Source organism: Mastigoproctus giganteus, chromosome 11 (genome assembly GCF_048544385.1).
Source record: "Mastigoproctus giganteus isolate SK-2022 chromosome 11, ASM4854438v1, whole genome shotgun sequence".
NCBI classification, from domain to species: domain Eukaryota; kingdom Metazoa; phylum Arthropoda; class Arachnida; order Uropygi; family Thelyphonidae; genus Mastigoproctus; species Mastigoproctus giganteus.
In genome coordinates, this window is record NC_143585.1 from 1,382,790 (window position 1) to 1,410,522 (window position 27,733).

The following is a 27,733-nucleotide window of genomic DNA, read 5'->3' on the forward strand; positions in this document are numbered from 1 at the left end:
AGAAGCTCTTATAATTATGGCTAGGGGTTTGCTTACTTCCTTTGCTGCTTCCTTTAATATAACTGGATAGATCCCATCCACCCCAGGTGCCTTTTTTATGTTTATCCTCAACAATCTCTCCTCCACTTTCCTCTCAGTTATTACAAAATCATCCAGCTCGCTGCCAATGTTTACTTTACCTACATCATTCTCCTTCCTGAATAACTCCTCATGCGTGAATGTAGATGCAAAATACTTGTTTAGATTGTTAGCCACCTGAGCAGGATCCTCAACTGTTAAACCATCAATATCCAGTGGACCAATCTGATTCATCCCTTTCCTTCTTGAGTTTAAATAGGTAAAGAACTCTTCTCTGTTTTTCTTTGCATCCTTTGCCAAGGATTTTTCATAGTCTGCCTTTGCCTGCCTAATCTCCTTTGTGACTTGGTTACAGACCAACTTATATCTATCATAGGCTTCCATGTCACCCATTAATTTGTATGTATCCCATGCATTTTTCTTCTCTTCCCCATGTCTCATTAGTTCATCTGACAACGATTTAGGCCTAAACCTTGAACAATATTTCTTAGTTGGTATGTAAAGCCTGGTAGTCTCCAAGATTAGTTCCTTGAATGCTTCCCATTTTGAGTTTGTTGTTGGTAACATCATCAGTTGGTCCCACTGTATAGAATTTAAATACTGTCTCAGACCATCATAGTCGCCTTTACGAAAACAAAAATCCTTCCCTTTACCTCTGATGGTAGTTACCTCCTTGAGTAAATCCCACTTCAACACACTGTGATCACTGCCACCTAGTGGTTCATTTATCTCATTTATATCCCTTTCTGTGGCATACTTGTTCATCATTACTTTTGTTTTAGCCATAATCATCTTTAGCCCAAAATCCTTACTAACTGTGCATAACTGATTAAGATTTTCCTCTAATTCTTTGGGATCGTGGCTTATGACCACAATGTCATCAGCAAATCGTAAATGGTTAGGTACTCTCTGTTCACATTGACTCCTTTCTGCGACCAGTCTAATCTTCTGAAAGCTTCCTCTAGGGCAGCAGTAAACAACTTCGGAGATATTGTGTCTCCTTGTCGAACTCCTTTCTCGATTTTAAATTTCCTACTGTCTTTGTCTAGTCCAATAAAGGAGGTAGCATTCTCATATATTTTCTTTAAATCATAATATGTGGGTTACCTATGCCTTGTCTTTCCAGTGCCCGAAACATTGCCTTATGCTGTATGGCGTCAAATGGTTTTTCATAATCCAGAAATGCAAAGTATAAATGGCTTGCGAACCGATCTGGGAGTGCTGGGCCTGTGTGTCCCCCCCCCCCGGTGCCCAGTGAGCAAGTGCGGCATGCTCAACCTCCTCGTGGTGCGAGGTACGGTGTGTCACCACTCGAGAGATCCAGCAGGGAGGGGAGGCCTAATTGTGGGTTGTCTGTCGGGAATGTCTGAGGGACCCAGACACATGGGGGTCCCAAAGACACGGCTGGGCTACCGATAAGCTTATTGGTGTAAGTCGCCCAGCCGTCCCTATGACCTAGTCCCTAAACTGCTAGATAGTCCACGAACAAACCTATTGGTAACTCTAGGAGGCATCTGGATCAGCTAGTGTATAATCTTTCTGCCTCTACTCTGCCAGATAATGATGGAAGGGAGTCAGTGTATTGTATATGTCAAGGAGCTGGATGTATTCTTACCATGTGTACACCATATCTCATTACTTCATAAAACATGAAATATTCAGTAGTAAGAAAAGGTGGGGAGGGACATAAAACTTGTCTCTCCCACCTACTGAATACATCATGAATACGTCAAACAAATATAAGAAACTTATCTTTAAAAAGATCTAGACCTCCCAACCTCTTCCTCGATCATTTAACAAATATACGTGGTCTCAGTTACAATCTCAGTGATGTCCATTTCCTCTTGTAGTCTGCCAAATCCCACTAATTTTTTCAGACAGAATCAGAATTATCAGCTGATTAGACCACTGATGATCTCAGTTGTTCTAATTATTTTTTGTACAATTTCTTTTCCTTCAAAGGTGGTACCTGTGCATATGTCTGTTCTGATATTCCCTGTAAGAGACTTAGTAATATGGAATCTCCACTTTTTGATCTTCTCTGCTTAAAATTTCTCAACCCCCATTTTTTCAAATTCATCTATTGCCTCTATCATTCTCCAAACTCTACTAATCACTTGGAACTCTGACTTCCTTTCTTTGAAACTTGACTTTCTTCAGTACAACTATTGTAGTACTCAGGTAAACATCCTTGGTGATTTTAATGTTCACAACTCCAGTTTGCTTCCGCTTTCGAGCTGCACAGACCCAGCTGGTCAAGATGTTAAAGCTTTTGCAATTACTAATGACCTCACACAGATTATTCATTTATCTACCAGAATACCAAACAATTCAAACCACACAGTCAACACTGCTGATTTTTTTTTCTCACAAACAACCATTACATGGTTGAGGTGAGTGATCCTCTAGGCACCTCAGAGCACACTTTGGTGATGGTGGCTTTCCAGTGGAGCCTTTCTCTTGTAACCATTATCAACCTCATTTGGTTTGTCATTACAAGATTGCAAAAATGGATGGTCTGCGAGATTTCTATTCTTTCTTTTCCTCGATTGGATTACTGTTTTAAATCTTCTGCTGTAAATATTTTCTCAGATTATGTTATTGAACTTATTCTTGTAGGGATGAAATCCTTTATTCCTCTAATCTTCACCTTAAGATCTGAACTTTTATCTAATTGTTTTTCCAATAAATGTGCTAAGGTTGTTCAAGATAAAAAGTGGCATATTACAATTGGCTTGCATCCAAACCTCCAGCTTCATTTTCTACCTACACAAAAGCTTGCAACAATTGTAAAGCAGTTATTAATAAATGAAAAGTAGATTTTTAGCAGAATAAGAGTAGAAAACCTGCTTCTTGTCCAAATGGTAGTCAAGTGGTAGCCAAACTTTTCCCCACCTCTGTCAAAACCAGATGGTTCTATTGCCACTTCAGCCAACTGTAAAACTGACCAGCTAGCATCCCACTTTTCTATTAACTCCTGTATTGATGATCTTGGTCAACTGCCTTCTACCATTCCCAGTGCACTCTATTATTCAATGTTTCCTGTGGTTTTCTGTCAAAAGGATGCCAGAAGATTTTGAACAGTCTTGTTGCCAAGAAAACATACGGTCGTGATAGTATTTTTTCTTTTTTTTTTTTTTTTTTTTTTATGAGAACCCCAAACACGAGAGGTATTATAACCTATAGTACTTAGTACCGTGCTTGGGTTGGAGGTTGAGAAGACGAAAGAAGATATTTGTTGATATTGGACTTGAACTTCTGTAGATTGTAATTTTCAGGAAATACGTATGAAGGAAGGTTGTTCCAGAAAACGGCAGTTGAATGAATAAATGAGGAAGATGAAAAGTTGGTTCTGTGGGTTTGAAGTTGGACAGTAAATGGATGTTGGCTGGTGGCGGCACATGTTCGGACTGTTTTGAAAGAGAAAGCGGCAATTATAGAAGCCAATTCAGAAGAACAGTGCCCATGGAAGTATCTGTAGAAGAGGCATGCAGCAGAAACAGTGCGTCTATGAGAAAGCGAGTGGAGAGACTCTGTTAGAGATGAATCATTAATTAACCTAACTGCCCTCTTCTGAATGGAATCAAGAAGCCTGAGAGAGGTTTTGGGGGCACCACCCCAGATGTGGGAACAATATTCCATGGCAGGGCGGATTTGCGATTTATACAGAATAAGCAGCTGTTTGGGAGAAAAGTAACGCCGAGAGCGAAAGAGAAAACCAAGTTTTTTAGATGCAGAGGAAGCAATATTTGTAATGTGCTTGTGCCAAGAGAGATTAAAAGTCAGGGTAATCCCCAAAAGAGATATATCATTTTGCCTAGAAATCGGAGTATCACTAAAGATAAGCATAGGAGCAGAATAATCCTTTTTGCGAGATATAAGATAAGACTGAGTTTTAGAAGGGTTGAAATCAACTAAGTTGTCTTTGCCCCACTGGAGAATTACCTGAAGATCGGCATTTAAGGAATTGGCAGCAGATTTTCGAGAACTTGAAGCTGATTGAGCTGGACAAGGATTCTCAAAATGGAAAGTTGAATGCAATGTGCTATCATCGGCAAAACTATGGATAGGATTTCCAGTCAATGGAAGAAGGTCATTGATATACAAGAGGAAAAGAGTGGGGGAAAGAACTGAACCTTGGGGGACACCGGCATTAGTGGAGAAGTTAGAAGACAGAGAGCCATCTACCATCACCCTCAGTGAGCGATCAGAGAGAAAACTGGATAACCAATTACTAAAAACAGTTGGCAAACCATAAGATGGAAGCTTGTTTAGAAGACCTTTATGCCAAACACGATCAAAAGCCTTTGAGATGTCAAGAGCAACTACTTGTGTTTCACCGAACCTTTCCATTGAATTAGTCCATAAATGGGTAACATAAGCCAGAATATCACCAGTGGATCGACACTGACGGAATCCATACTGGCGATCGTTGATCAGACGGAAGGTTTCTAGGTAGTTTAAGAGTTGGCGGTTAATTGATTTCTCCATTACTTTAGAAAGAGTAGAAGTAATTGCAATGGGACGATAATTGGATGGGAGGGATTTGTCACCCTTTTTAGGAACTGGCTGGATATGAGCAAATTTCCAAGCAGAAGGAAAAACACCTTTGGAATAAGAAAGTGAAAAAAGCCGGCAAAGAATAGGAGTAAGTTCAGGAGCACAGGTTTTGAGAACAAGTGGAGAAATACCATCAGGACCTGGAGCTTTCTTAGCATCAAGATTCATCAAAATCCTTCTGATATCCTTTTGACGGAAGACCACAGGAGGCATTGAATGGAGCGTGTTAGGAATGGTGGGAGGTGTTTTACCAAGATCATTAATACATGAGCTCAAAGAAAAATGGAATGCTAGCAGGTCAGCTTTATCCTTGGCTGAAGTCACAACAGAACCATCTGGTTTGGACAGAGGTGGGAGCAGAGATGGGCAAAAGTTGCGGCCAATAGCTGTGGCAAGAGACCAGAATGCTCGGCTACCATTAGGGCAAGAAGTAAGTTTTCTACTCTTAGCCTGTTCAAACTCTAGTTTGGACTGATTAATACAACTGCTTTACAATTGTTGCGAGCTTTGGTGTAGGCAGAAAATGAAACTGAAGAATTAGAAACAAGACAATTACCATATGCAACGTTCTTCTCTTGAACAGCCTTAGCACATTTATTGGAAAACCAAGGTTTAGATAAAGGACGAGATTTTAAAGTGGAGTGTGGGATAAAGGATTCCATTCCTGCAAGAATAATTTCACTGACACGATCTGAGCAGACGTTGACATCAGAAGTTTTGAAACAGTAATCAGACCAAGGAAAAAAAGAAAAGAAGTCTCGCAGGTCATCCCATTTTGCATTCTTGTAATGCCAAACAATACGAGGTTGGGAATAGCCATGAGATAAAGGTTCCATTGGAGAAGAGACAATCACCAAGTTGTGATCTGAAGTGCCTAAAGGACCTCTCACTTCAACCTTGTACTTAGAAGGGTTGTTTGTGAGAAAAAGATAAAGCGTATTGGCTGTATGATTAGGATTGTCCGGTATTCTTGTAGGTAAATGAAGAATCTGTGCTAGGTCATTAGTAATTGCAAAAGCCTCAGCATCTCGACCTGCTGGGTCGGTGTGACTAGAAAACGGAAGCCAGCTGGAGTTGTGAATGTTAAAATCACCAAGGAAAATTACCTCACTGTTAGGAAAGTTGGACTGGAGAAAGTCAAATTGCAAAGAGAGGAAGTCAAAGAGCTCCAAGTGATTAGTGGAGTTGGGAGAACGGTAGAGACAACAGATGAATTTTACACAATGAGGTAGAGAGATTTTAAGCCAGAGAAGATCAAAGAGAGGAGATTCCAAATTGCCAAGTCTCTGACAGGGAATATCAGAACGGACATATGCACAAGTACCACCTTTGAGGCGAAAGGAATCATACAGCAAATAATTTGGACATCTGAGATGAGAAGTAGTTGAATCAACTGATAACTGAGATTCAGTCAGAAAAAGTACATGGGGTTTGGAAAACTGCAAGTGGAAATGGACATCGTTGAGATTAGAATTGAGACCACTTATATTTGTGAAATGAATTAGGAAGTCCTTGGGAGGTTTAGATCTTTTCGCAGATAAGCTTGCTCTATTATTTTGACAATTCATGGTGTATTCAATAGTAAGAAAAAGTGGGTGGGACATGCTGTATGAAGTAATGAAATTTTTGGATATGGCGTACATGTGGTAAGAATATACCCAGATCCTTGACATAACGTGGCCTCGACAATGCTCCCCGCATGCACACTACTCGGACTCCCTCCAGTCACTATCTGGCAGAGTAGAGGTAGCAAGATTATACACTAGCTGATCCGGAAGCTTCCTAGAGAGTTACCAATAGGTTCAGTCCGGTGTACTAACTAGCGGCTGGCCTGCGAACACCGTTTTAGAGCTGTACCCTTGAAATGTAAGGAATATTGGATCTCGCCACGACATTCATCATAACCTCAAAAATCATCAATCGTACTGCATGATGGAAGAGATAGGGAAGGGTTGGCCGGAACTTAGCTCTAGAGACTAAACATGGGTTCCACCACTTCAAGCCTCCAATAAGCAAAGTGGTGGTATTTCACTGGTTGATGAGAGTCATCTACCACCTAGTACTGCCTGGTAACATAGAGGGGCGGCGTTCCTCCATGTGGTGTGGGCGCCACACCTCGACCCCTGCTTACGTTGGTTCACACCTGGGTGGTCACCCACCATGTACTTGTGCATGAAGGTTATACCCAGGATTACTAACAGTCCCACCATCGTGAAGGTGCCAGCAGAGGATTTGGCTGTCATAGACCGTCCGGACTTCGCCGAAATTGGGTCCACTTTGACTTGAGTGTCACCCGAATATCAGTTCCATCAGCGTTTTAGACTCCCAGGTAGCAAGAACAGCTTGTCTGGCATATCTGAGAGAATGTCTGTGACAACCTCAAGGACCGTGACTCAACTTGTTCTCAAAACCTGTGCTCTTGAACATACTATTTTTGCCTTTTTACAATTTCTTATTCCGCTGTTGTTTTTCCTTCTGCTTAGAAATTTTCTCATATCCAGCCAGTTCCTAAAATGGGCGACAAATCCGTCTATTCCAATTATCATCCCATTGCACTGACTTCTACTCTTTCTAAAGTAATGGAGAAATTACTGCCAACTCGTATGCTAAAGAGAAACTTTCCATCTTATGAGCGATCGCTAGTGTGGATTCCATGAATGTCAATCCACTAGTTATCCATATGTGGATAAATGCAGTGGAAAAGTTTGTTGAAATTCAAGCAGTTACCCTTGACATTTGGTTGTGTTTGGCATAAAGCTCTTCTGAATAAGCTTCATCTGATGGTTTGCCAACTGCTTTTTTGTAATTGGGTATCCAGTTTTCTCTCTGACCACTCACTTTGAGTCACCGTCGACAGCTCTCTCTCTCTCTCTCTCTCTCTCTCTCTCTCTCTCTCTCTCTCTCTCTCTCTCTCTCTCTCTCTCTCTCTCTCCCTCCCTCCCTCCCCCCCCCCTAATTTCTCCACTAATGCTAGTGTTCCCCAAGCTTCAGTTCTTTCTCCCACTGTTTCCCTCATGTATATTGATAACCTTCCATTGACTGGAAATTTTATCCATAGTTTTGCTGATAAAGCACATTGCAATCACCTTCCAGTTTGAGAAACCTTGTCCTGCACAAACAGCCTTCAAATATCTACTACCGGTTCTTTAAATTCTGATCTGCAGGTAATTCTCCATTGGGGCAAAGATATAGTTATTCAATCATTCTGAAACCCAGTCTTGTCATGTATCTAGCAAAAAAGAATTCTTTTGCTTCTATGCTTATCTTTCACTCAGATTTCTAGACAAGATCATATATTTCTATTAGGGATTACCCTAGCCTATAATATCTTTTGCCTTAAGCACATCACCAATATTGCTTCCTCTGTATCAAAAAAACTTTTCTCTTTTGTTCTTAGCATTACTTCTCTTCTAAACAGCTACTCACTCTATACAAATTTCAAATCTGCCCCATCATGGAATATTTTTTTCCAGATATGGAGCATTAATCCCATAACCTCTCTCAAAAGAGGGCATTTTGGTTAATGATCCAAAGTGTCTCTTAAAGTATCTCCAGCCTTTGTTTCATGGACATTGTTGCTGCATGTCTTTTGTATGGAATACTTCCATGGGCATTGTTCTTTTGAATTGGCTTCTGTAATTCCATGTTTCTTCAAAACCAGTCCAGACATATACTGCCACTGGTTGGCATCCTTTTGCTGTCCATCTTCAATTCACAGAACTAACTTTTCTTCATTTTTCCTTCAATTTCTGTTTAATGTTTGGGGTTTACACACACACAGTAGGAAGCATTGCTGAAGGTTTTTATTTTATTTATTTGGTTTTTTTTGCCCACCTGGCTACGGAGGCGTCTTTGCTGAAGGATTGGCAACCTTGTCCACAATGTGAGCTGCTTTACATTTAACACATCTCAATTTAACAATTAGATTTAACACATTCCTTACATTTAATGTATTCTCAAGATCAACCTATTGCAGTTTTTTTTAAAGATGTATCTTTTATCTTAAATAAAATATAATATCGGTGTTTAGAATCACCATAGATAACTCTTAATAAACTACAAAGTAGTTGTTGTAGGCATCATTTGCTCTTTCTCATATTGTGCTCTGCCTTCACAACGAGTTGCCATGATATTGCACTACTTCGAATAAGTAACTCTTCACTAAAGAGAAGACAATTGTTACTTATTCTCAGTTGAGTACCACCACCCAGACAGCACTGTTTCACGGCTATTGGCCGATCATCAGTGGGTGGGCAGGTACCCTGGTATTGCAGACATGACGACCCAGTTGTGAAGTTAATCACACAATATGAGAGATGCCAAGAGGTGTAGATGTCAATATTTAAAATAAATAAATGCACAAGGCTGTGAACAGTGCTGTCTGGGTGGTGGTACTCAACTGAGAATAAGTAACAATAGTCTTCTCTTTTAGTGAAGAGTTACTTATTCGAAGTAGTGCAATATCATGGCAACTCGTCGTGAAGGCAGAGCACAATATGAGAAAGAGCAAATGATGCCTACAACAACTACTTTGTAGTTTATTAAGAGTTATCTATGGTGATTCTAAACACCGATATTATATAGATACCAAACTCTTAAAGTATTATGCCTTGTGCATTTATTTATTTTAAAAAAAAACTTAAATAAAATATACTGGTTGTAGGAGTATAATTTTTTTTTTCAGGACAAAAAAAAAAATAAGCAATAAAAATTTGAAATAACCTAAAAGACAATCAGAGAAATAATCAATGAAATTTTTGGCGTTGCTGTTTTCCATAAAATTGTATTTTTATTTCTATGTACTACGGTCAACCGTTTGGCAGACCCTTTTGTAACTTATTTAGGACAGCATTTATTTTATTTTATTGGTAGTGCTGGTTCTAATACAGAATGAAATAACATGTAATCTGTGCAAATTATATCTTCATAGGATACAATGACTGATTGGCAAAGTGAAATGAAATCAGTAGTTGCTCGTTTCACATTTCTAATGGAGAGCAATACTTTTTGTGATGTTTTGTTCCTGGTTGGGAAAGAAGGAAATCAGAAAAGATTTTCCTCTCATCGACTAATCCTAGCAGCAGGCAGTCCTGTGTTTGCTGCTATGTTTTATGGACAGTTAGCTGAAAACAGTGCTGAAATTGCTGTACCAGATATCACCCCAAGAGGATTTGATGTCATGCTAAGGTAATAGAAATATTTTATCTTTCTCTTTGCCATTTAAAAAATGCTAGATAACTGAAAGATTTTCATAAATATTCTAAGTTTTAAATTTATTCAGTAAAGAAATATGTCGAACAGCAAAGAGCCTTACTGCTGTATATGTATCATTACAGATATAATATAGACATTGGTTCAAATATTATCTTTGAAAATACTACATGAATGTCAAATGATAAAAATTAATTATACATTATAATAATAATATAACATTACATTCATATCATTTATTAATCACACGAAATGAGTTGAAACAGCTTACCCATGTTAAAACTGAAAATGTAACCAGTTAAAACTGGTAACTTTTTCTTTAAATATAAAATGGTAATATAATATATTTTAACATGATGTTAAATCTCCATATTTTGATCTCCATCTAAAAGTCTCTGTCCCATTCTGTCACTCTCCAAATGCACTAATCACTTGGAGATCTTTGAATTTCTTCCTTTGAAACTTGATTTCTCTAGTCTAACTTCCATGCTTAGAATTTTCTTTAAAAAAAAAAAAAATTCCATGCAACACAAAACTTAAGCCAGCAGCTGCAGTTGGCTTCGGTTTTGTGTTGCATGTGCCCAACAGTTCAAGATGTCAAGACTAACTACTTTGCACAGCTAAAAAAAAAAATAAATAAATATATAAAAAACCTTACCAGAATAACAGACAATCCTAAACACACATCCTAACACTCTTGATCTTTTTCTCTTCAACAACTCCTCCAAATACACAGTCAATGTTAGTAAATCTGACTTGCCAAGAGACAATTAGTCAATGTCTCTTGGCAATACAGATCATAACTTAGTGATCTGAAATGGAGTCTCTTTTTCAGTGGAGCCTCTCTCTTAGCATTAGTAGCATTAGTAGAGGCATTTGATGCAAGAAAGCAAGCTTATGCAGCATCAGCCAAAAAAAAAAAAAAAAAAACCCACTTCCACTTCACCCCTCTGTTCGTTCAAAATACCTGTCCAGCTGAGCCTTAAACTTATTTAGGCTATCAACCTCCACCACAAGGGATGGAAGTCTGTTCCACCAACCAACCACCCGCTGGCTAAAGGCAAATTTCCACACGTCTATCCTACATCTGTCTTTCCTCAATTTCAATTTATGCCCTCTCAGGTGATTTTTCTGAGCTAGAGGAAGAATCCCATCAGCATTGAGCATGCTTAAACCATTCAAGGCTTTATACACCTCTATCAGATCACCTCGCTGGTGCCTAGTCTCCAGACACTGTAATTTGCAAAACTTAAGCCTTTCTTCGTAAGAGCACCCCTTTGTTCCATTCACTAATCTTGTTGCCCTTCTCTGTACTCGTTCCAGCAGCTCTACATCCTTCTTGAAATGAGGCCTCCAGACCTGTATACAGTACTCTAGGTGTGGCCTGACCACCTTATACAATGGAATAATCACCTCCTTATCCCTGCTGGAAAAATTCCTGTATATCATTGACAATACTCCATGAGCTACTCTTGCAGCCCGTCTGCACTGCTCAGAGAACTTCATATCTGCCTGCACAACCACCCCCAAGTCCCTTTCATTCTCTACCACTGTCAGTGTAGTACCACAGAGTTGATACGTTGCTCTGGGGTTGCTGTTTCCCATGTGTAGTACTTTACATTTGTCAATGTTAAACTTCATTTGCCACCTCTCAGCCCATCTGCTCAACCTTTCCAGATCCTGTTGCAGCAGCATAGTGTCAGTAGTGTCCTTGACAACCCTGCCAACCTTTGTATCGTATGCAAACTTGGACATTAAGCCCGATATACCATCATCAATATCATTTATAAATACAGAAAACAATAATGGACCCAACACTGAGCCCTGAGGGACTCCACTAATAACATCAGTCCGCGATGAGCAGTGTCCATTGATTACCACTCTCTGTCTTCTCCCCCTCAACCACCCCTTTATCCATAGCAGCAATTTGCCTCCAATGTCACACTGCTCCAATTTGTGTAGCAGTCTTCCATGTGCAACAGTATCAAAAGCCTTTCTAAGATCCAAGTATATAATATCAAAGTTATTCCCTGCATCCAGTTCTTTTGTGACTGCACCATAGTATCCAATCAAGTTGGTCAGGCAAGACCTCCCCTTAACCATGCTGTGTCTGAGCTATTGTGTCTCTTGCAGCCATTGACAACCTCATATTGTTTGGCATTACAAAAATGCAAAATCTGTATTATTTCTATTCTCTCCTTGACTAGATTATTGTTTTAAAGCTTGTGATGCCAATATCTGCTCAGATTGTGTCAGTGCAGATATTCTTTTAGGGATGAAATTGTTCATTCTGTATTCCACCCTAAAATCCCATCCGTTATATAAACCTTGATTTTTCCAATAAATATGCTAATGCTGTTCAGGATAAGAATGTATTGTATTGCAATTAGCTTGTATCTAAATCTCCATCTTCAGTTACTGCATACACTAAAAGCTCACATTAATTGTAAAGTAGTTATTAATCAGTCCAAACTCAATTTTGGGCATGCTAAGGCTACCATTTGAAAAAAGATTGTTCTCTCTCTCTCTCTCTCTCTCTCTCTCTCTCTCTCTCTCTCTCTCTCTCTCTCTCTATATATATATTTATATATATATATATATATATATGAAAACCCCAAACAGGAGAGGTATTAGAATCTATAGTACTTAGTACCGGTGCATGGGCTGGAGGTTGAGAAGATGAAAGAAGATACTTGTTGGCATTCGATTTGAATTTCTGTAGATTTTATGAAGGAAGATTATACATTATTATACAGGAAATATGTATGAAGGAAGATTGTTGCAGAAAATGGAAGTTGAATGAATGAATGAATGAAGAAGAAAAGTTGATTCTGTGAGTTTGAAGTTGGACAGTAAAAGGATGTTGACTGGTTGTGGCACATGTTCAGACTGGTTTGGAAGAGAGTGAAAATTATAGAAGCCAAATGAGATCAATGGTGCCCATGAAGGTTTCTTTAGAAAAGGCATGCAGCAGAAACAGAATGTCTATGGGACAGAGAGTGCAGAGACTCTGTTAGAGGTGAGTCATTAATATATCAAACTTCCCTCTTTTGAATGGAATCTGCAAGCCTGAGAGAGGTTTTGCAGGCACTGCCTCGGATGTGGTAACAATATTATTCCATGTTTGGGGCAGATTAGCATTAGCATTAATAGAGGCATATGATGCAAGAAAGCAAGCTTATTCAGCATCGGCCAAAAAAAAAAAAAAAAACACACCACTCCCGTTTCGCCCCTCCGTTCGCTCAAAATACCTGTCCAGTTGAGCCTTAAATTTGTTTAGGCTATCAACTTCAACAACAAGTGATGGAAGTCGGTTCCACCAACCAACCACCCGCTGGCCAAAGGCAAATTTCCGCACATCTATCCGACATCCGTCCTTCCTCAATTTGATTTTATGCCCTCTGAGCTGATTATTCTGAGCAAGATGAAGAATCCCATTGGAATTGAGCATGCTCAAACCATTCAAAGCCTTATACACCTCTATCAGATCACCTCGCCGGTGCCTAGTCTCCAGACTCTGTAATTTGCAAAACTTAAGCCTTTCTTCGTAAGAGCAACCCTTTGTTCCATTCACTAATCTTGTTGCCCTTCTCTGTACCCTTTCCAGCAGCTCTACATCCTTCTTGAAATGAGGCCTCCAGACCTGTATACAGTACTCAAGATGTGGCTTAACCATTGCCTTATACAAGGAAATAATCACCTCCATATCCCTGTTAGAAAAATTCCTGTATATCATTGACAAGACACCATGAGCTACTCTTACAGCTCGTCTGCACTGCTCAGAGAACTTCATATCTGCCTGCACAATTACCCCCAGGTCCTTTTCATTCTCCACCACTGTCAGTGTAGTACCGTTACGTTGCTCTGGGGGTTACTGTTTCCCATATGTAGTACTTTACATTTGTCAATGTTAAACTTCATTTGCCACCTCTCAGCCCATCTGTTCAACCTTTCCAGATCCTGTTGCAGCAGCATAGCATCAGTGGTGTCCTTAACAACCCTGCCAACCTTTGTATCATCTGCAAACTTGGACATTAAACTTGATATCCCATCATCAATATCATTCATAAACACCGAAAACAACAACGGACCCAACACTGAACCCTGAGAAACTCCACTAATAACATTAGTCCACTTTGAGCAGTGTCCATTGATTACCACTCTCTGTCTTCTGCCACTCAACCATCCCCTTATCCATAGCAGCAATTTGCCTCCAATGCCACACTGCTCCAATTTGTGCAGCAGTCTTCCATGTGCAACAGTATCAAAAGCCTTTCTAAGATCTAAATATATAATATCAAAGGTATTCCCTGCATCCAGTTCTTTTGTGACTACATCATAGTATCCAATCAAATTGGTCAGGCAAGACCTGCCCTTAACAAAACCATGCTGCGTCTGAGCTATAACTGAATTCTTGTCTAGATGATCCTGCAGTGCCTCTTTAACCAGTGCCTCCATTAATTTACCTGGAACAGAAGTTAAACTAACAGGTCTATAATTACTTGTCAGCCTTTGATCCTCCTTTGTGAATTGGAGTTACATTTGCACATCTCCTGTCTATGGGTACCTCCCCTGAGTCCAAAGAAACTCTCATAATTATGGCTAGGGGTTTGCTTACTTCCTTTGCTGCCTCCTTTAATACAACTGGATAGATCCCATCCACCCCAGGTGCCTTTTTTATGTTTATCCTCAACAATCTCTCCTCCACTTTCCTCTCAGTTATTACAAAATCATCAAGCTCACTGCCAATGTTTACTTTACCTACATCATTATTCTTCCTGAATAACTCCTCATGCGTGAATGTACATGCAGAATACTCGTTTAGATTGTTAGCCACCTGAGCAGGATCCTCAACTGTTGAACCATCAATATCCAGTGGACCAGTCTGATTCATCCCTTTCCTTCTTGAGTTTAAATAGGTAAAGAACTCTTTTCTGTTTTTCTTTGCATCCTTTGCCAAGGATTTTTCATAGTCTGCCTTTGCCTGCCTAATCTCCTTTGTGACTTGGTTACAGAACAACTTATATCTATCATAGGCTTCCATGTCACCCATTAATTTGTATGTATCCCATGCATTTTTCTTCTCTGCCACATGTCTCATTAGTTCATCTGACAACCATTTAGGCCTAAATCTTGAACTATATTTCTTAGTTGGTATGTAAAGCCTGGTAGCCTCCAATAATCCTTGAATGTTTCCATTTTGAGTTTGCTGTTGGTAACATCATCAGTTGGTCCCACTGTATAGAATTTAAATACTGTCTCAGACCATCATAGTCGCCTTTACGAAAACAAAAACCCTTCCCTTTACCTCTGATGGTAGTTACCTCCTTGAGTAAATCCCACTTCAACACACTGTGATCACTGCCACCTAGTGGTTCATTTATCTGCAGATTATTAATGCATGAAGAATCACTACTGATAATCAGATCAAGAGGATTGCTCCCTCTTGTTCCCTCACGAACATGCTGATGTAGAAAACAATCATCCAATAAATCCACAAAAGCCTTGCTAGTGTGCGAGTGACCAACCCACAAATTCCAGTCAATATCTGGGAAATTAAAATCCCCCATTATAAGACTCTCTGATTTACTGGCCCACTCTATTTCCCTGTACAATATCTTATTATACTCATCAGAGTCATTAGGCCTATAGCACACTCCTACTCTCAATTTTGATTTCCCTATGCTTATGTCACACCAAACTGACTCGACACTGCCGTGTCCATCGATGTCGACTGGCTTCACTTCCTTGGACTTTGTGTTTCTTAACCAAACAGCTGTACAAATCACAGATTTGTGATTTGTACAGCTGTTTGGAAGAAAAGTAACACTGAGAGCAAAAGAGAAAACCGATATTTTTAGATGCAGAGAAAGCAGTATTTGTAATGCGCTTATATCGAGAGAGAGATCAGAAGTCAGAATAATAACCCCAAATAGAGATATAAGATCTGTATTGGGGGTTATTGAAAACTATGGATAGGATTTCTGGCCAATGGAAGAAGGTCATTAATATACAAGAGGAAAAGAGTGGGAGAAAGAACTGAACCTTGAGGGACACCAACATTAGTGGAGAAGTTATAAGAGAGAGAGAGAAAGAGCTTGTGCGAGTGAGTCATCTTCCATCACCTGCAGTGAGCAGTCAAAGAGTAAACTGGATACCCAATTACAAAAAACAGTTGACAAACCATAAGATGGAAACTTATTTATAAGACCTTTATGCCAAACACTATCAAAAGGCTTTGAAATGTCAAGAACAATGCTTAAGTTTCACCAAACGTTTACATTGAACCTGTCTATAAACAGCTAACATAAGCTAGAATATCACCAGTGAATCAACACTGACTGAATCCATACTGGCAATCGTTGATCAGATGGAAGGTTTTTAGATAGTTTAACAGTTGGCAGTTAATGGAGTTCTTCATTACTACAGAGAGAGTAGAAGTAAGTGCAATGGGACGATAATTGGATGGGAAGGATTTTTCACCCTTTTTAGGAAGTGGCTGGATATGAGCAAATTTTCAAGCAGAAGGGAAACCTTTTGAATAAGAAAGTGAAAAAAGGTGACACAGAACAGGAGTAAGTTCAGGAGCACAGGTTTTAAGAACAAGTGGAGAAATACCATTGAGACCTGGAGCTTTCTTAGCATCTAGATTGTTAAAAATCGTGACATCCTTTTGACAAAAGACCACAGTAGTACATTGAATAGAATGTACTTTGGATTGGTGGGAGGTGGTTTACCAAGATCATTAATGCACGAGTTGGAAGGAAAATAGGATGCTAGCAGGTCAGCTTTATCTTTAACTGAAGTGGTAATAGAACCATCTTGTTTTGACAGAGGTGGAACACAGATGGGCAAAAGTTGCAGCTAATGGCTTTGACAATGATCAACTACCATTTGAACAAGAAATGAGGTTTCTACTCTTAGCCTGTTCAAAATCTAGTTTGTACTGATTAATAATTGCTCTACAATTGCTATGAGCTTTGGTGTAGGCAGAAAATGAACCTTGATATTTGGATACAAACCAATTGCAATAGCAGCATCCTTATCTTGAACAGCCTTAGCACATTTATTGGAAAAACCAAGGTTTAGATAAAGGATAAGGTTTTAAGGTGGAGTGTTGTAATAGAGGATTTCATTCCTACAAGAGTAATTTCACACCACCACCAGTCTGAGCAAATGTTGACATCAGAAGATTTGAAACAGTAATCTGACCAAGGAAAAGAGGAAAATTAGTCTTGCAGATCATCCCATTGGATGCCAAACAAGACGAGGTTAAGAAAATTTATGAGAGAAAGGCTCCATTGGAGAAGAGACCATCACCGTGTGAACTGAGGTTCACACGGTGATGGTCTCTTCTCCAATGGAACCTTTCTCACCTCGACCGTGTACTTAGAAAGGGTTGTTTGAGAAAAAGATCAAGTGATCTTGATCAAAAAAGATCAAGACAGTGCTAACCATGCTGGCTGCATGGTTAGCACTGACTGGTATTCTGGTAGGTAAATGAACAAGCTGTGGGAGGTGATTATTAATTGTAAAAGCCTCAGCATCTCGAATATGAGATTATAAGTGCCAGAATGCAGAACTTTAAGCTCATGGGAACGATAAGTTTTTTTGGAAATTTTTACCATTCTTTTGATTAGCAAACATTAAATTGTTTTACAAATATTTTAAATAGTCATGTTCATTAGCTTATTTTTAAATTAAGCTAGTGATTATTTAAGTTAGGACTAACTACTTGTACTGTTACTGTATCGATGTTTTGGCATCAATATCATAGCATGTAACGGGTAGTGGAGTGGAATAGTAGGGTCTTAATTGTGAAAAAATAGTAGCTCGGAGGTTCTAATCATTTGTTGGTCATATATTTCTTTGTGTTTATCTAAGGAATTTTTAAATTTTACTAAGGATATAATTAATAAAAATTAATTTTATTAATTTTCATTTTTAATCAATTAAATTGTATTTAATTGATTTAAATGGAAATCATGCTCCACACTAGCAAATCAATGGATACAAAGTACTGGGAGTGCTGTGGCTTGAGGGAGAAGCAACGGGGGGTGATTCTCCAGCATATCACAGTCCAAAAAATGTGCAACTTGTGAAATATTTGCAGCTCTTTCGGGAACAGGACATGATCCATCCATGGGAAATTTCTGTGTGTGTGTGTGTGTGTGCATGCGGTGAGCAGAGAGCGAAGAAATTAGGTGCTAACTCAGCATTCTGATGGACATTTATGAGAGTTTAAAGAGTAGGATAGAAGCCCTTGAAGGAATTAAAATGGTGGGCCCAGCTGAATGCATAGCTCACACTTGTGCTTCGGCAACACAGCTGCAATCTCCAACACAGAAAGCACTTGTCCCACAGGGGATGGTTGTTGTCAGCCACTTTATTGTCACAGAAATGGAAGATATGTTGTGCAAGAAGGGTAGGTGGATTAGGACCAGGGTATGCGTGCCAGGGGCAAAAGTAGATGACGTCATGGAACAGATATTAGCATTAGTAGAGGCATACAATGCAAGATACCAAGATTGTGCAGAATAATCAGCCAAAAAAAAAACACAAAACCCTCCCATTTCACCCCTCCATTCATTCCAAATGCCTGTCCAGCTCAGCCTTCAATTTATTTAGGCTATCAACTTCCACAACAAAAGATAGAAGTCTGTTCCACCAATCAACTACCTGCTGGCTAAAGACAAATTTCTGCACAACTATTATTCCACAGCTGTCTTTTCCTCAATTACTCCCTGCTTCCCATATGCAGTATTTTACATTTATCAATGTTAAAACTTCAATTGCCACCTCTGAGCCCACTTGCTCAACTTTTCTAGAATCTGTTGCAACAGTGTACTGTCATTAGTGTCATTAACAACCCTGCTGACCTTCATATCGTCTGAAAACTTGGACATTAAGCCTGATATACTATATCAATATCATTAATAAATACAGAAAACAACAATAAACCCAACACTGAACCCTGGGGGACTCCATTAATAAAATTAGTCCATGAAGAGCAGTGTCCATTGATTACCACTCTCTATCTTCTCCCACTCAACCATCCCATTATCCATAGCCGATATTTGCCTCCAATGCCACACTACTCCAGTTTGTGCAGCAGTCTTCCATGTGCAGCAGTATCAAAAGCCTTTCTAAGATCCAAATATGATATCAAAATTATTCTTTGCATCCAGTTCCTTTGTGACCACATCATAGTATCCAATCAAATTGGTCTGACAAGACTTCCCCTTAAGAAATCCATGCTGTGTCCGAGCTATAACTGAAGTCTTGTCTAGATGATCCTGCAGTGCTTCTTTAACCAGTGCCTCCATTGATTGCCCTGGAACAGAAGTTAAACTAACAGGTCTGTAATTATCTGTCTCCCCCTTTGATCCTCCTTTGTGGATTGGGGTCACATTTGCAAATCTCCAGACCATGGGTACCTCCCTGAGTCCAAGGAAGCTCTCATAATTATGGCTAAGGGTTTGCTTACTTCCTTTGCTGCCTCCTTGAATATAACTGGATAGATTTCATCCACCCAGGTGCCTTTCTTATGTTTATCTTCAACAATTTCTCCTCCACTTTACTCTCATTTATTACAAGATTATCTAGCTTACTGCCAGAGTTTAGTACACCTCTGGCATTCCCCTCTCTGAATAACTCCTCATGTGTGAATGTAAATGAAAAATATTCATTTAGTTTATTAGCTACCTGAGCAGTATCATGAACAGTTGAACCATCAATATCAAGTGGACCAATCTGATTCATCCCCTTCCTTCTAGAGTTTACATAAGTTAAGAACTCTTTGCTGTTTTTGTTTGCATCCTTTGCCAAAGATTTCTCATAATTTGCATTTGCCTGCCTAACCTCCTTTGTGACTTGGTTACAGACCAGCTTATATTTATCATAGGCTTCCGTGTCACCTGTCTAATTAATTCATCTGACATCCATTTAGGCTTAAATCTTGAACAATATTTCATAGTTAGTATGAAAAGCCTAGTAGCTTCCAAGATTAATTATTTGAATGCTTCACATTATGAATTTGCTGTTGGTAACATCGTCAGTTGGTCCCACTGTATAGAATTTAAATACTGTTTCAGACCACCATAGTTACCTTTACGAAAACAAAAACTCTTCCCTTTACCCCTGATGGTAGTTGCCTTTTTGAGTAAATCCCACTTCACACTGTGATCACTGCTACCCATTTCTTGTCTCAACTAATGATAATGTACCAACTATGTGGTATTGGATTTGAGGTAGTGGAAACAAAAAGGACCTGGTGTAATTGTTACAGTCAGATATGATTTTCTATGAGTAGTGCATACAGGCTGTTGTGACAGCTCATCAGACTTTGTCAATGAAAACAGGAAGTTTGTTAGCAGTGATAAGGAGGTTATTATTCCATTATATAAAGGCAGTGGTTAGGCCACATATTGAGTACTGCATATAGCTCTAAAGACCTTGTTTTAAGATGTGGATCAGCTGAAATGAGTGCAGAGTAGGGAAATAAGATTGAGCAAAACAGAAGACTGATTTTACCACAAAATGCTTCAATCCTGTAAATTGCAGCATCTGGAGACTAGCCACCTGCAAGTGGTGTGACCGAAGAGTTTAGGGCTTTGGATTGAATAAATTCACTGCTGATGGCATTCTTCCTTTTGCTCAGACTACACACTTGAGGGAAGCATAAATTCAAAATGTTGAAGGGTACAGGATAGATCTGTCTGTGAGAGTTTGCCTTCAGGCAGTGTGTGGTTTATAGTTGGAAGATACTTTCAGGTTGTTTGAATAAATTCAAGGAAAAACAAACTATTGATGTGATGGATAGGTTATGTGAAAAGTGTTTTTTTATTTTTTTTTTGTCTTATGTATATATGCTTGCTTTCTTGCATCATTTGCCACTACTAATGCACATTCTACCTTAACTTGTGGCATTTTTTTTTAGCATGATTTTATATTCACCCAACAAACTGTCAGCATCCTGCTCATTTAATATCACTAGTCCTCACAAATAATTATGCTCACTTTACTACCCTTAAAATCTGATATCTCTTGGTGACATAAATTGTTCCAAAATGTTACTCTTTTTTCCCCACAATGAAATCTTCCAATAGAACTAAATCCTTTTGAACCTGAGCAGTTATTACTTGATTATTCTGTTCTGGGTTGTGAATCAGGGTTCATCACTTTGCAGATTATTAGAATATTGAGTCCATGACAAACTCCCAGTTTACATTTGTCTTTAGAGTAAGCACCCATTCCTTCAGTTGCTCAAATTCTTCTCGTTTCTTCTTTTTTCTATTTCCACCAAGTTTTAATTGAGATCTGTATACTGTATACATTGGAAACAAAGAAACAAATATTCAGTTGGGCAGTGATCGTAACTAGGTCGACTTTTGATTACATCTCCTTTTATTTTTTTATATCTTTTATTTCTTTTATTATCATTGATTATTGTTTTTTATTTAATTATTTATTATTTTTGTTTCTATTTTTAATTTTTATTTATTTTTTTATTTATTTATTTATTATTTATTTATTTTTTTGGTTGGTGCAGAAAAAGCCTGTTCCTTCCCTCTGTATGGCAAATACTAATTCATGCAAGAAGTGAAATTATGATTCAAATTTGGAATTGCTTACAGCCATTTCCATCTAGTTCATGACATCATCAATTAAAGTATTCAATGTGAATCTGGTAACAACCATTGTTAAATTTACAAAATATCACAGAAACTAACTTTTATCAAAATTTATAAAATATTAAAGAAATTAAGCAAAAGCAGAATTTAGTCTACTGAATCCAAATAACTAGTCCATTAGCCTATAATCTGTCCCCACCATTAGCATTAGTAGAGGCATATGATGCAAGAAAGCAAGCTTATGCAGCATCAGCCAAAAAAAAAAAAAAAACACTCACTAGTTTTTGCTTCTTGCAGACATACTGTGGTCTTATTTCAGTGGTGCCTCCGTAGCCAGGTGGGCAGGAGCAGCAGTGCATAGCACACGCTTCTTGATTAGACCGGGATTCGAGCCCATGACCACCAAATACGGAGGATGTGGAAAGGTCAGGGATTGACTACCGCATATCCCCAGAGCAATATGGCCTTAGTTGCTAATGCTCCTAAAAACCAAATAACAAACCTAACATAATATATTTTCCATTTCCCTGACAATAGAACCATCCATAGTTTTTTTCCTGTGCAACCAGCACCTTCTGCCTTTGGTGATCCTGTTATTCTGCCTGATGCATGTAGATTATCATTAGGTTTGGATAGCTTGAGTGGTTATGGGTCCACTGTTTTAATTTCTTTGAGTGCATCAACCCTTTTCTTCAAACACTCAGTTGCCTTTCAAAATGGCAATCAACAGTTTAATGGGTGACTTTGATTCTCTGAGCTCTATGCTTTGCTTTACCCTGCTGAACCTGTGAAGTTCCTCTTGATAGTAATGATCCTGTGTTAATTGTTGGTTTAAGATTAAAATCTGAAAATTTTCTACCATTCTAACTGTAGACAAATTGTTACTTGGAGTAGTCTTTAAAGTAATTTTTTGAGAATTTTTGCCAAATAATTGCCCCCCAAAAACCTGTATGGTGCCACACTACACCACTTTTGCTACCTTTTTCTTGAAGGGCAGCTTAGGACTTGAGGTACAAACAATATGAAGCTTGGAAAGAATTGTTTGTTTCTAGTTCAAGATAACTTGCTTTTACTCTCCCACAAGTTTTATAAATATCTGCCATGCTTTTCTAAGGTATTTAATTGATTTTGCATAATAAAAACATGTTTATTCTGCAAAAACAAAAATAAAATTTTGAAAATGGAAGTGAATGGTAGTATCAGGTGTGCGTGTGTGCGTGTGTGTGTGTGTGTGTGTGTGCGTGCGTGCGTGCGCGTGTTATAAATATCTATTGCATGCACACATCTAAAATTATACATACTTCACTTTTTTATTCAGGAAAATGGAAGAGACATAGTTTCATGTTTATATTTTATATCTATATTGATTTTCTGTTTTAATTTTGAACAGAATTTTTTTTTTTTTCCTTTTGGAAAATAAAAGGCATGACAAGCAGCATTTATTAAATATTTAATTTTTTTTTTATTATAAATAAAAATACGTTAAGCAAAGATGATATATTGGTATACTCCAAGCAAAATGCACAAAAACAAAACTTTTCGAGACAAAAAAGAAAGTTGGGCACTTTTGAAGTGTACCACTTTTTTTTTTTTTACAATTTGGGGTGAAATCATGGTCAGTTTAATCTTGAATCTCTTCATACTCTTTGCATCATGACATGCATATTAGACATGAAGTTGGGCAGTGCAGACAACTCACGGGAGGCTACTAGAACAACTCATGGGACTTTGTTAATGATATACTGGAATTTTGCTAGCAGAGATAAGGAGCTGATTATTCCACTGTATAAGGCAATGATAAGGCCGCATTTTGAATACTGCATACATGTCTGGAAGCTTCATTTGCTGTTCTTGGAATATGCAGGAGTAAGAAGAAACACACTAACAGAAGATATATTGTGAATGATGTTACCGTCCTGAATAAGGTAAATGTTGGAAGTGATCACAGAATGGTAAGATGTACACTTGATATAGATGTAGGAAAGGAAAGGAAAAAACTGACTCGAGTAAATAATACAAAGGTCTTTGAAATAACAGAGGAGGAGAAAAAGCAGTATGTACTGGAACTTAAGAACAAGTTTGAGCTTCTGCAGACTGCTCAGGACCAAGATATCGACGAGGAATATTACAACTTTCTGAAAGTGATAAAGCCCAAGAAACCTATAGGGAAACAGAAATCCAAAGAAGAAAAAATTAGTCAAGAAACACTTGTCATGATGAACCAAAGACGACAAATGAAGAGCAAGAAAAACACTGACAGGGAGAAAATTGAGTATACTGAGTTATGCAAAGCCATTAGAAAGAGACTCAGAGAGGACATAAGAAGATTTAACACAAGAAAAGTAGAACAAGCATTAAGGGAAAACAAAGGATTTAAATCAGCAGCCATGAGCAGTAATACAGAAAGACAAATGATACTGAAACTGAAGAATAGCGATGGTGTACTTATAGATAGCAGAGAAGGCATAATTCAAATAGCAGAAGACTACTATAGAGAATTATACAAGGAGCGAGGGAATGATACCAGCAGTGGGGAAGATGGATTGCAAAGTAGCAACACATACGACATACCCGATATTCTTCCTGATGAGGTAGAACATGCATTGAAGAAAATGAAGAATCGGAAAGCCCCGGGGGAAGATGAAGTTACTGTAGAGTTGTTAAAATTGGGAGGAAGAGACATAACACAAAAACTGGCAAGGCTCTTCACAAAGTGCATTAGAAAAGGTGTGATGCCTAAGCAGTGGAATAATGCAATCATAGTTTTGCTGCATAAGAAAGGAGATAAATCAGAAATTGGAAATTATAGACCAATTAGCTTGTTATCCCATATCTACAAGTTGTTCACAAGGGTCATTACTAACAGATTAGAAAGAATACTTGATGAGAATCAACCGAAAGAGCAAGCTGGCTTTAGGACAGGATTCTCAACTATGGATCACCTTCACGTAATATCACAGCTAATGGAGAAAGCAAATGAATATAAAACACCATTATGCCTGGCATTTGTGGATTATGAAAAGGCATTTGACTCTATACAGCATAAGGCAATGTTTCAGGCACTGGAAAGACAAGGCATAGATACTCCATATATTATGATTTTGAAGAAAATATATGAGAGTGCTACATCCTTTATTAGACTAGACAAAGACAGTAGCAAATTTAAAATCGAGAAAGGAGTTCGACAAGGAGACACAATATCTCCGAAGCTGTTTACTGCTGCCCTTGAGGAAGCTTTCAGAAGATTAGACTGGTCGCAGAAAGGAGTCAATGTGAACGGAGAGTACCTAAACCATTTACGATTTGCAGATGACATTGTGGTCATAAGCCACGATCCCAAAGAATTAGAGGAAAATCTTAATCAGTTATGCACAGTTAGTAAGGATTTTGGACTAAAGATGAATATGGCTAAAACAAAAGTAATGATGAACAAGTATGCCACGGAAAGGGAAATAATGATTGAAGGAGCAGTAATTGAAAAGGTGGAGTCATATACTTATCTGGGACAAGTTATTAGCTGGAATAATGATAAATGGCTGGAAGTCAAGAGAAGAATAAATTTTGGATGGATAGCATTCAGGAAATACTGAAGAGCAATATCCCAGTTTGTCTGAAACGTAAAATAATGAATCAATGTATACTGCCCACCATGACTTATGGAAGTGAAACTTGGGCACTCACCAAAAGAATGGAAGAGAAGCTAAGAACTACACAGCGAAGAATGGAACGAATTATATTGGGAATCAGACTGTTAGATAAGAAGAGAAACACATGGATTAGGCAGCAAACTCAAGTAAAGGACATTCTTATCAAAACTAAAGAACTAAAATGGTCTTGGGCAGGACACATAGCTCGAAGACATGATGACAGATGGACTAAGAAAATAACAGAATGGTACCCAAGAGGAGCTAGAAGAAAACCTGGAAGACAAAGGCGGAGATGGATAGATGAAATTCATGAGTTTTTGAGTAGTAAATGGATGGCCAGTGCTCAAAACAGAAAGAACTGGAAAGTTGCTGGAGAGGCCTTCATCCTGCAGTGGATTGAAAATGGCTGATGATGATGATGAAGAAGAAACAAAAGGGTTCTGCAAAAACAGTTCTGCAAATTGCAGTGTCTGCAAGCTAATGCTCCTGCAAGACTGCTAACGTCACTTTTGCCCATACAGCACACATACAGAGATGTAGATTTATGTTGAAGGATGGTTACAGGATAGATGTGTGCAAATTTGCTTTCAGCCAGAGGGTTAGTTGATTGTTGGACAAACTTCCATCTGGTGTTGTGGAAGTGGATAATTTTGAATAAATTGAAGTAAGAATTAGACAGATTATTAGAGGGGATGGACAGATGATGTGGGAAGGTTTTTATTTGTTTTGCTGATGCTATTTAAGCTGGCATCACTTGCTAATACTAAAAACACAAAGGCATCTCCTGTGGCGCTATTGTGTTCTGCTACAGTTGCCTCTATATTTCAAAAAGCAGTACAAATAACATCTTAATTTCTAGAACTGATCCTTTGGGGAAATACTGAGGGGCATTTGTACTCATATTTTATTTAAGAAATAGAGGTTGAAAAGTAACTCATACCAATTTCATTGCTTGCCTATTATGTTGAAATGTAAAGCATAATTTCATGCAAAATGTTTCTAAAATTTTATTAATATTTTCAGGTATCTCTATACAGATAAAGTTGCTGTTGATTCAATGGAAGTTGCCATGGATGCTTATTACTGTGCCACAAAGTATATGATTCCTATTTTAAAAGAACATTGTGAAGTATATATAACAAATCACACAGAAAAGTGTGTGAATGACTGTTGTAAAATCTTTGAATTTGCCAGAACAATGGATCTGAAAAATGTCATCTGTAAGTGTTTAGTAATATTTGATCAGCACACTGAGAAACTGTTGAGTTCAAATGATTTCAAGAGGGCACAGTGTGACACCGTTAAATTTTTGGCAATGCGGGAGACTCTTGATCTAAGTTCAGAATATCAACTCTTTGATGCTGTTATAAAATGGGGACAGCAAGAATGTCAGCGAAAGGATTTACAAGTAACAAAAGAAAATATAAGAGAAGTTTTGAAGCCTATTCTTCCATATATTCGATTTTTTACCATGAAAACTGAAGAATTTGTTTCGGTATTGGAAACAGGCATATTTACTATGGAAGAAGGCGGCCCAATTTTGTGCAAGATAGCAAAGCCTAAAACGACACTTTTCCTTCATGCTGAACATATATGCCCAAGTTCGGTGAAACGAAGATATCGTCAGTATGAGGAATTCAGAATGGTTACCCATGCTGGCTTGCCAGAAAGTCGCACTTTTGTTCCAGTGACAATTCGTGGGCTTGAAAATTGCTATGAGGTGGATTGGGAAACCAAAGGTGTGTTTTGTTTTTCATTGAAAATGATTAAAGGTGCAATGTTTATATCAAAAATTCAGGTAAATTTTATACAGCCACATACTTACATATGTGGTGTTGCATTTAGAGTAGAAAATAAAGATACTAATATAGTTCGCGATGTACTTTCACAGGGTACTGAATTTGGATTTTCTAGTAATGTTTCTTCAATATATGCTGAAAAAGGACACAGGGTAGAAATAACTTTAAATTGGACTTGTAGTAAGAAGTTTTCTCCATTTGGCTGTCTTAAACCACAGACTTATAACAGTGAAAATATTGAGTTCATTGCAGCTCCTAAAGAAAAGGTCACCAATGATAACGTGCAGTTTACTTCCATTACTGTGTATTTTAAATCATATTAATGCTTATATATTTCTCCCACAGAGTTCTTTTAATGTGGACCAACTATTTAGTGTTATTCCTTTTTTATATATATATATATATATATGTTGTTGAAATATGTTCTCTGTCTTTTACAAACAGCCTATCAAGTTTTTATACAAATTAATTTCCATAAAATTCAGTATATGATAAAAAATCAAACTACTGGTTTTCTGTTAATCAAAAAGAAAGGCCAAACACCAGGTGCATGATGCATATGATGAACTTGAAGGTAAAAAGGAACTGACTAATATAACCATGGCAAGTGTAATCATAGCAAAATATATTCCCAATAAAATAAATCTTTAAAAGATGTTCAAATATGCACAGGTTAAAATCACTGTGAAAATATACAAAAATAGAAGTGAACAAACTGTATGCTACAGTAAGAGATATATAGACTGGAGCTTTTCAGAGATTCCTTCTCTCTCTCTCTCTCTCTCTCTCTCTCTTTTCCCCCCCC

At 38.1% G+C, this 27,733-nt stretch overlaps 1 protein-coding gene across 1 annotated transcript in view; it reads left to right on the forward strand.

Annotated features, from left to right (window-relative positions):
* LOC150077638 (uncharacterized) overlaps positions 1 to 27,251 on the forward strand; it is a 103,347-nt gene extending 76,096 nt beyond the window's left edge. The window contains exons 2-3 of the mRNA XM_090385181.1: positions 9,569 to 9,825; positions 26,153 to 27,251. Of these exons, the coding sequence (XP_090241307.1) occupies positions 9,569 to 9,825; positions 26,153 to 27,251 (1,356 nt within the window). The remainder of the gene's footprint in view (positions 1 to 9,568; positions 9,826 to 26,152) is intronic.
* Positions 27,252 to 27,733: the final 482 nt, after the last annotated feature.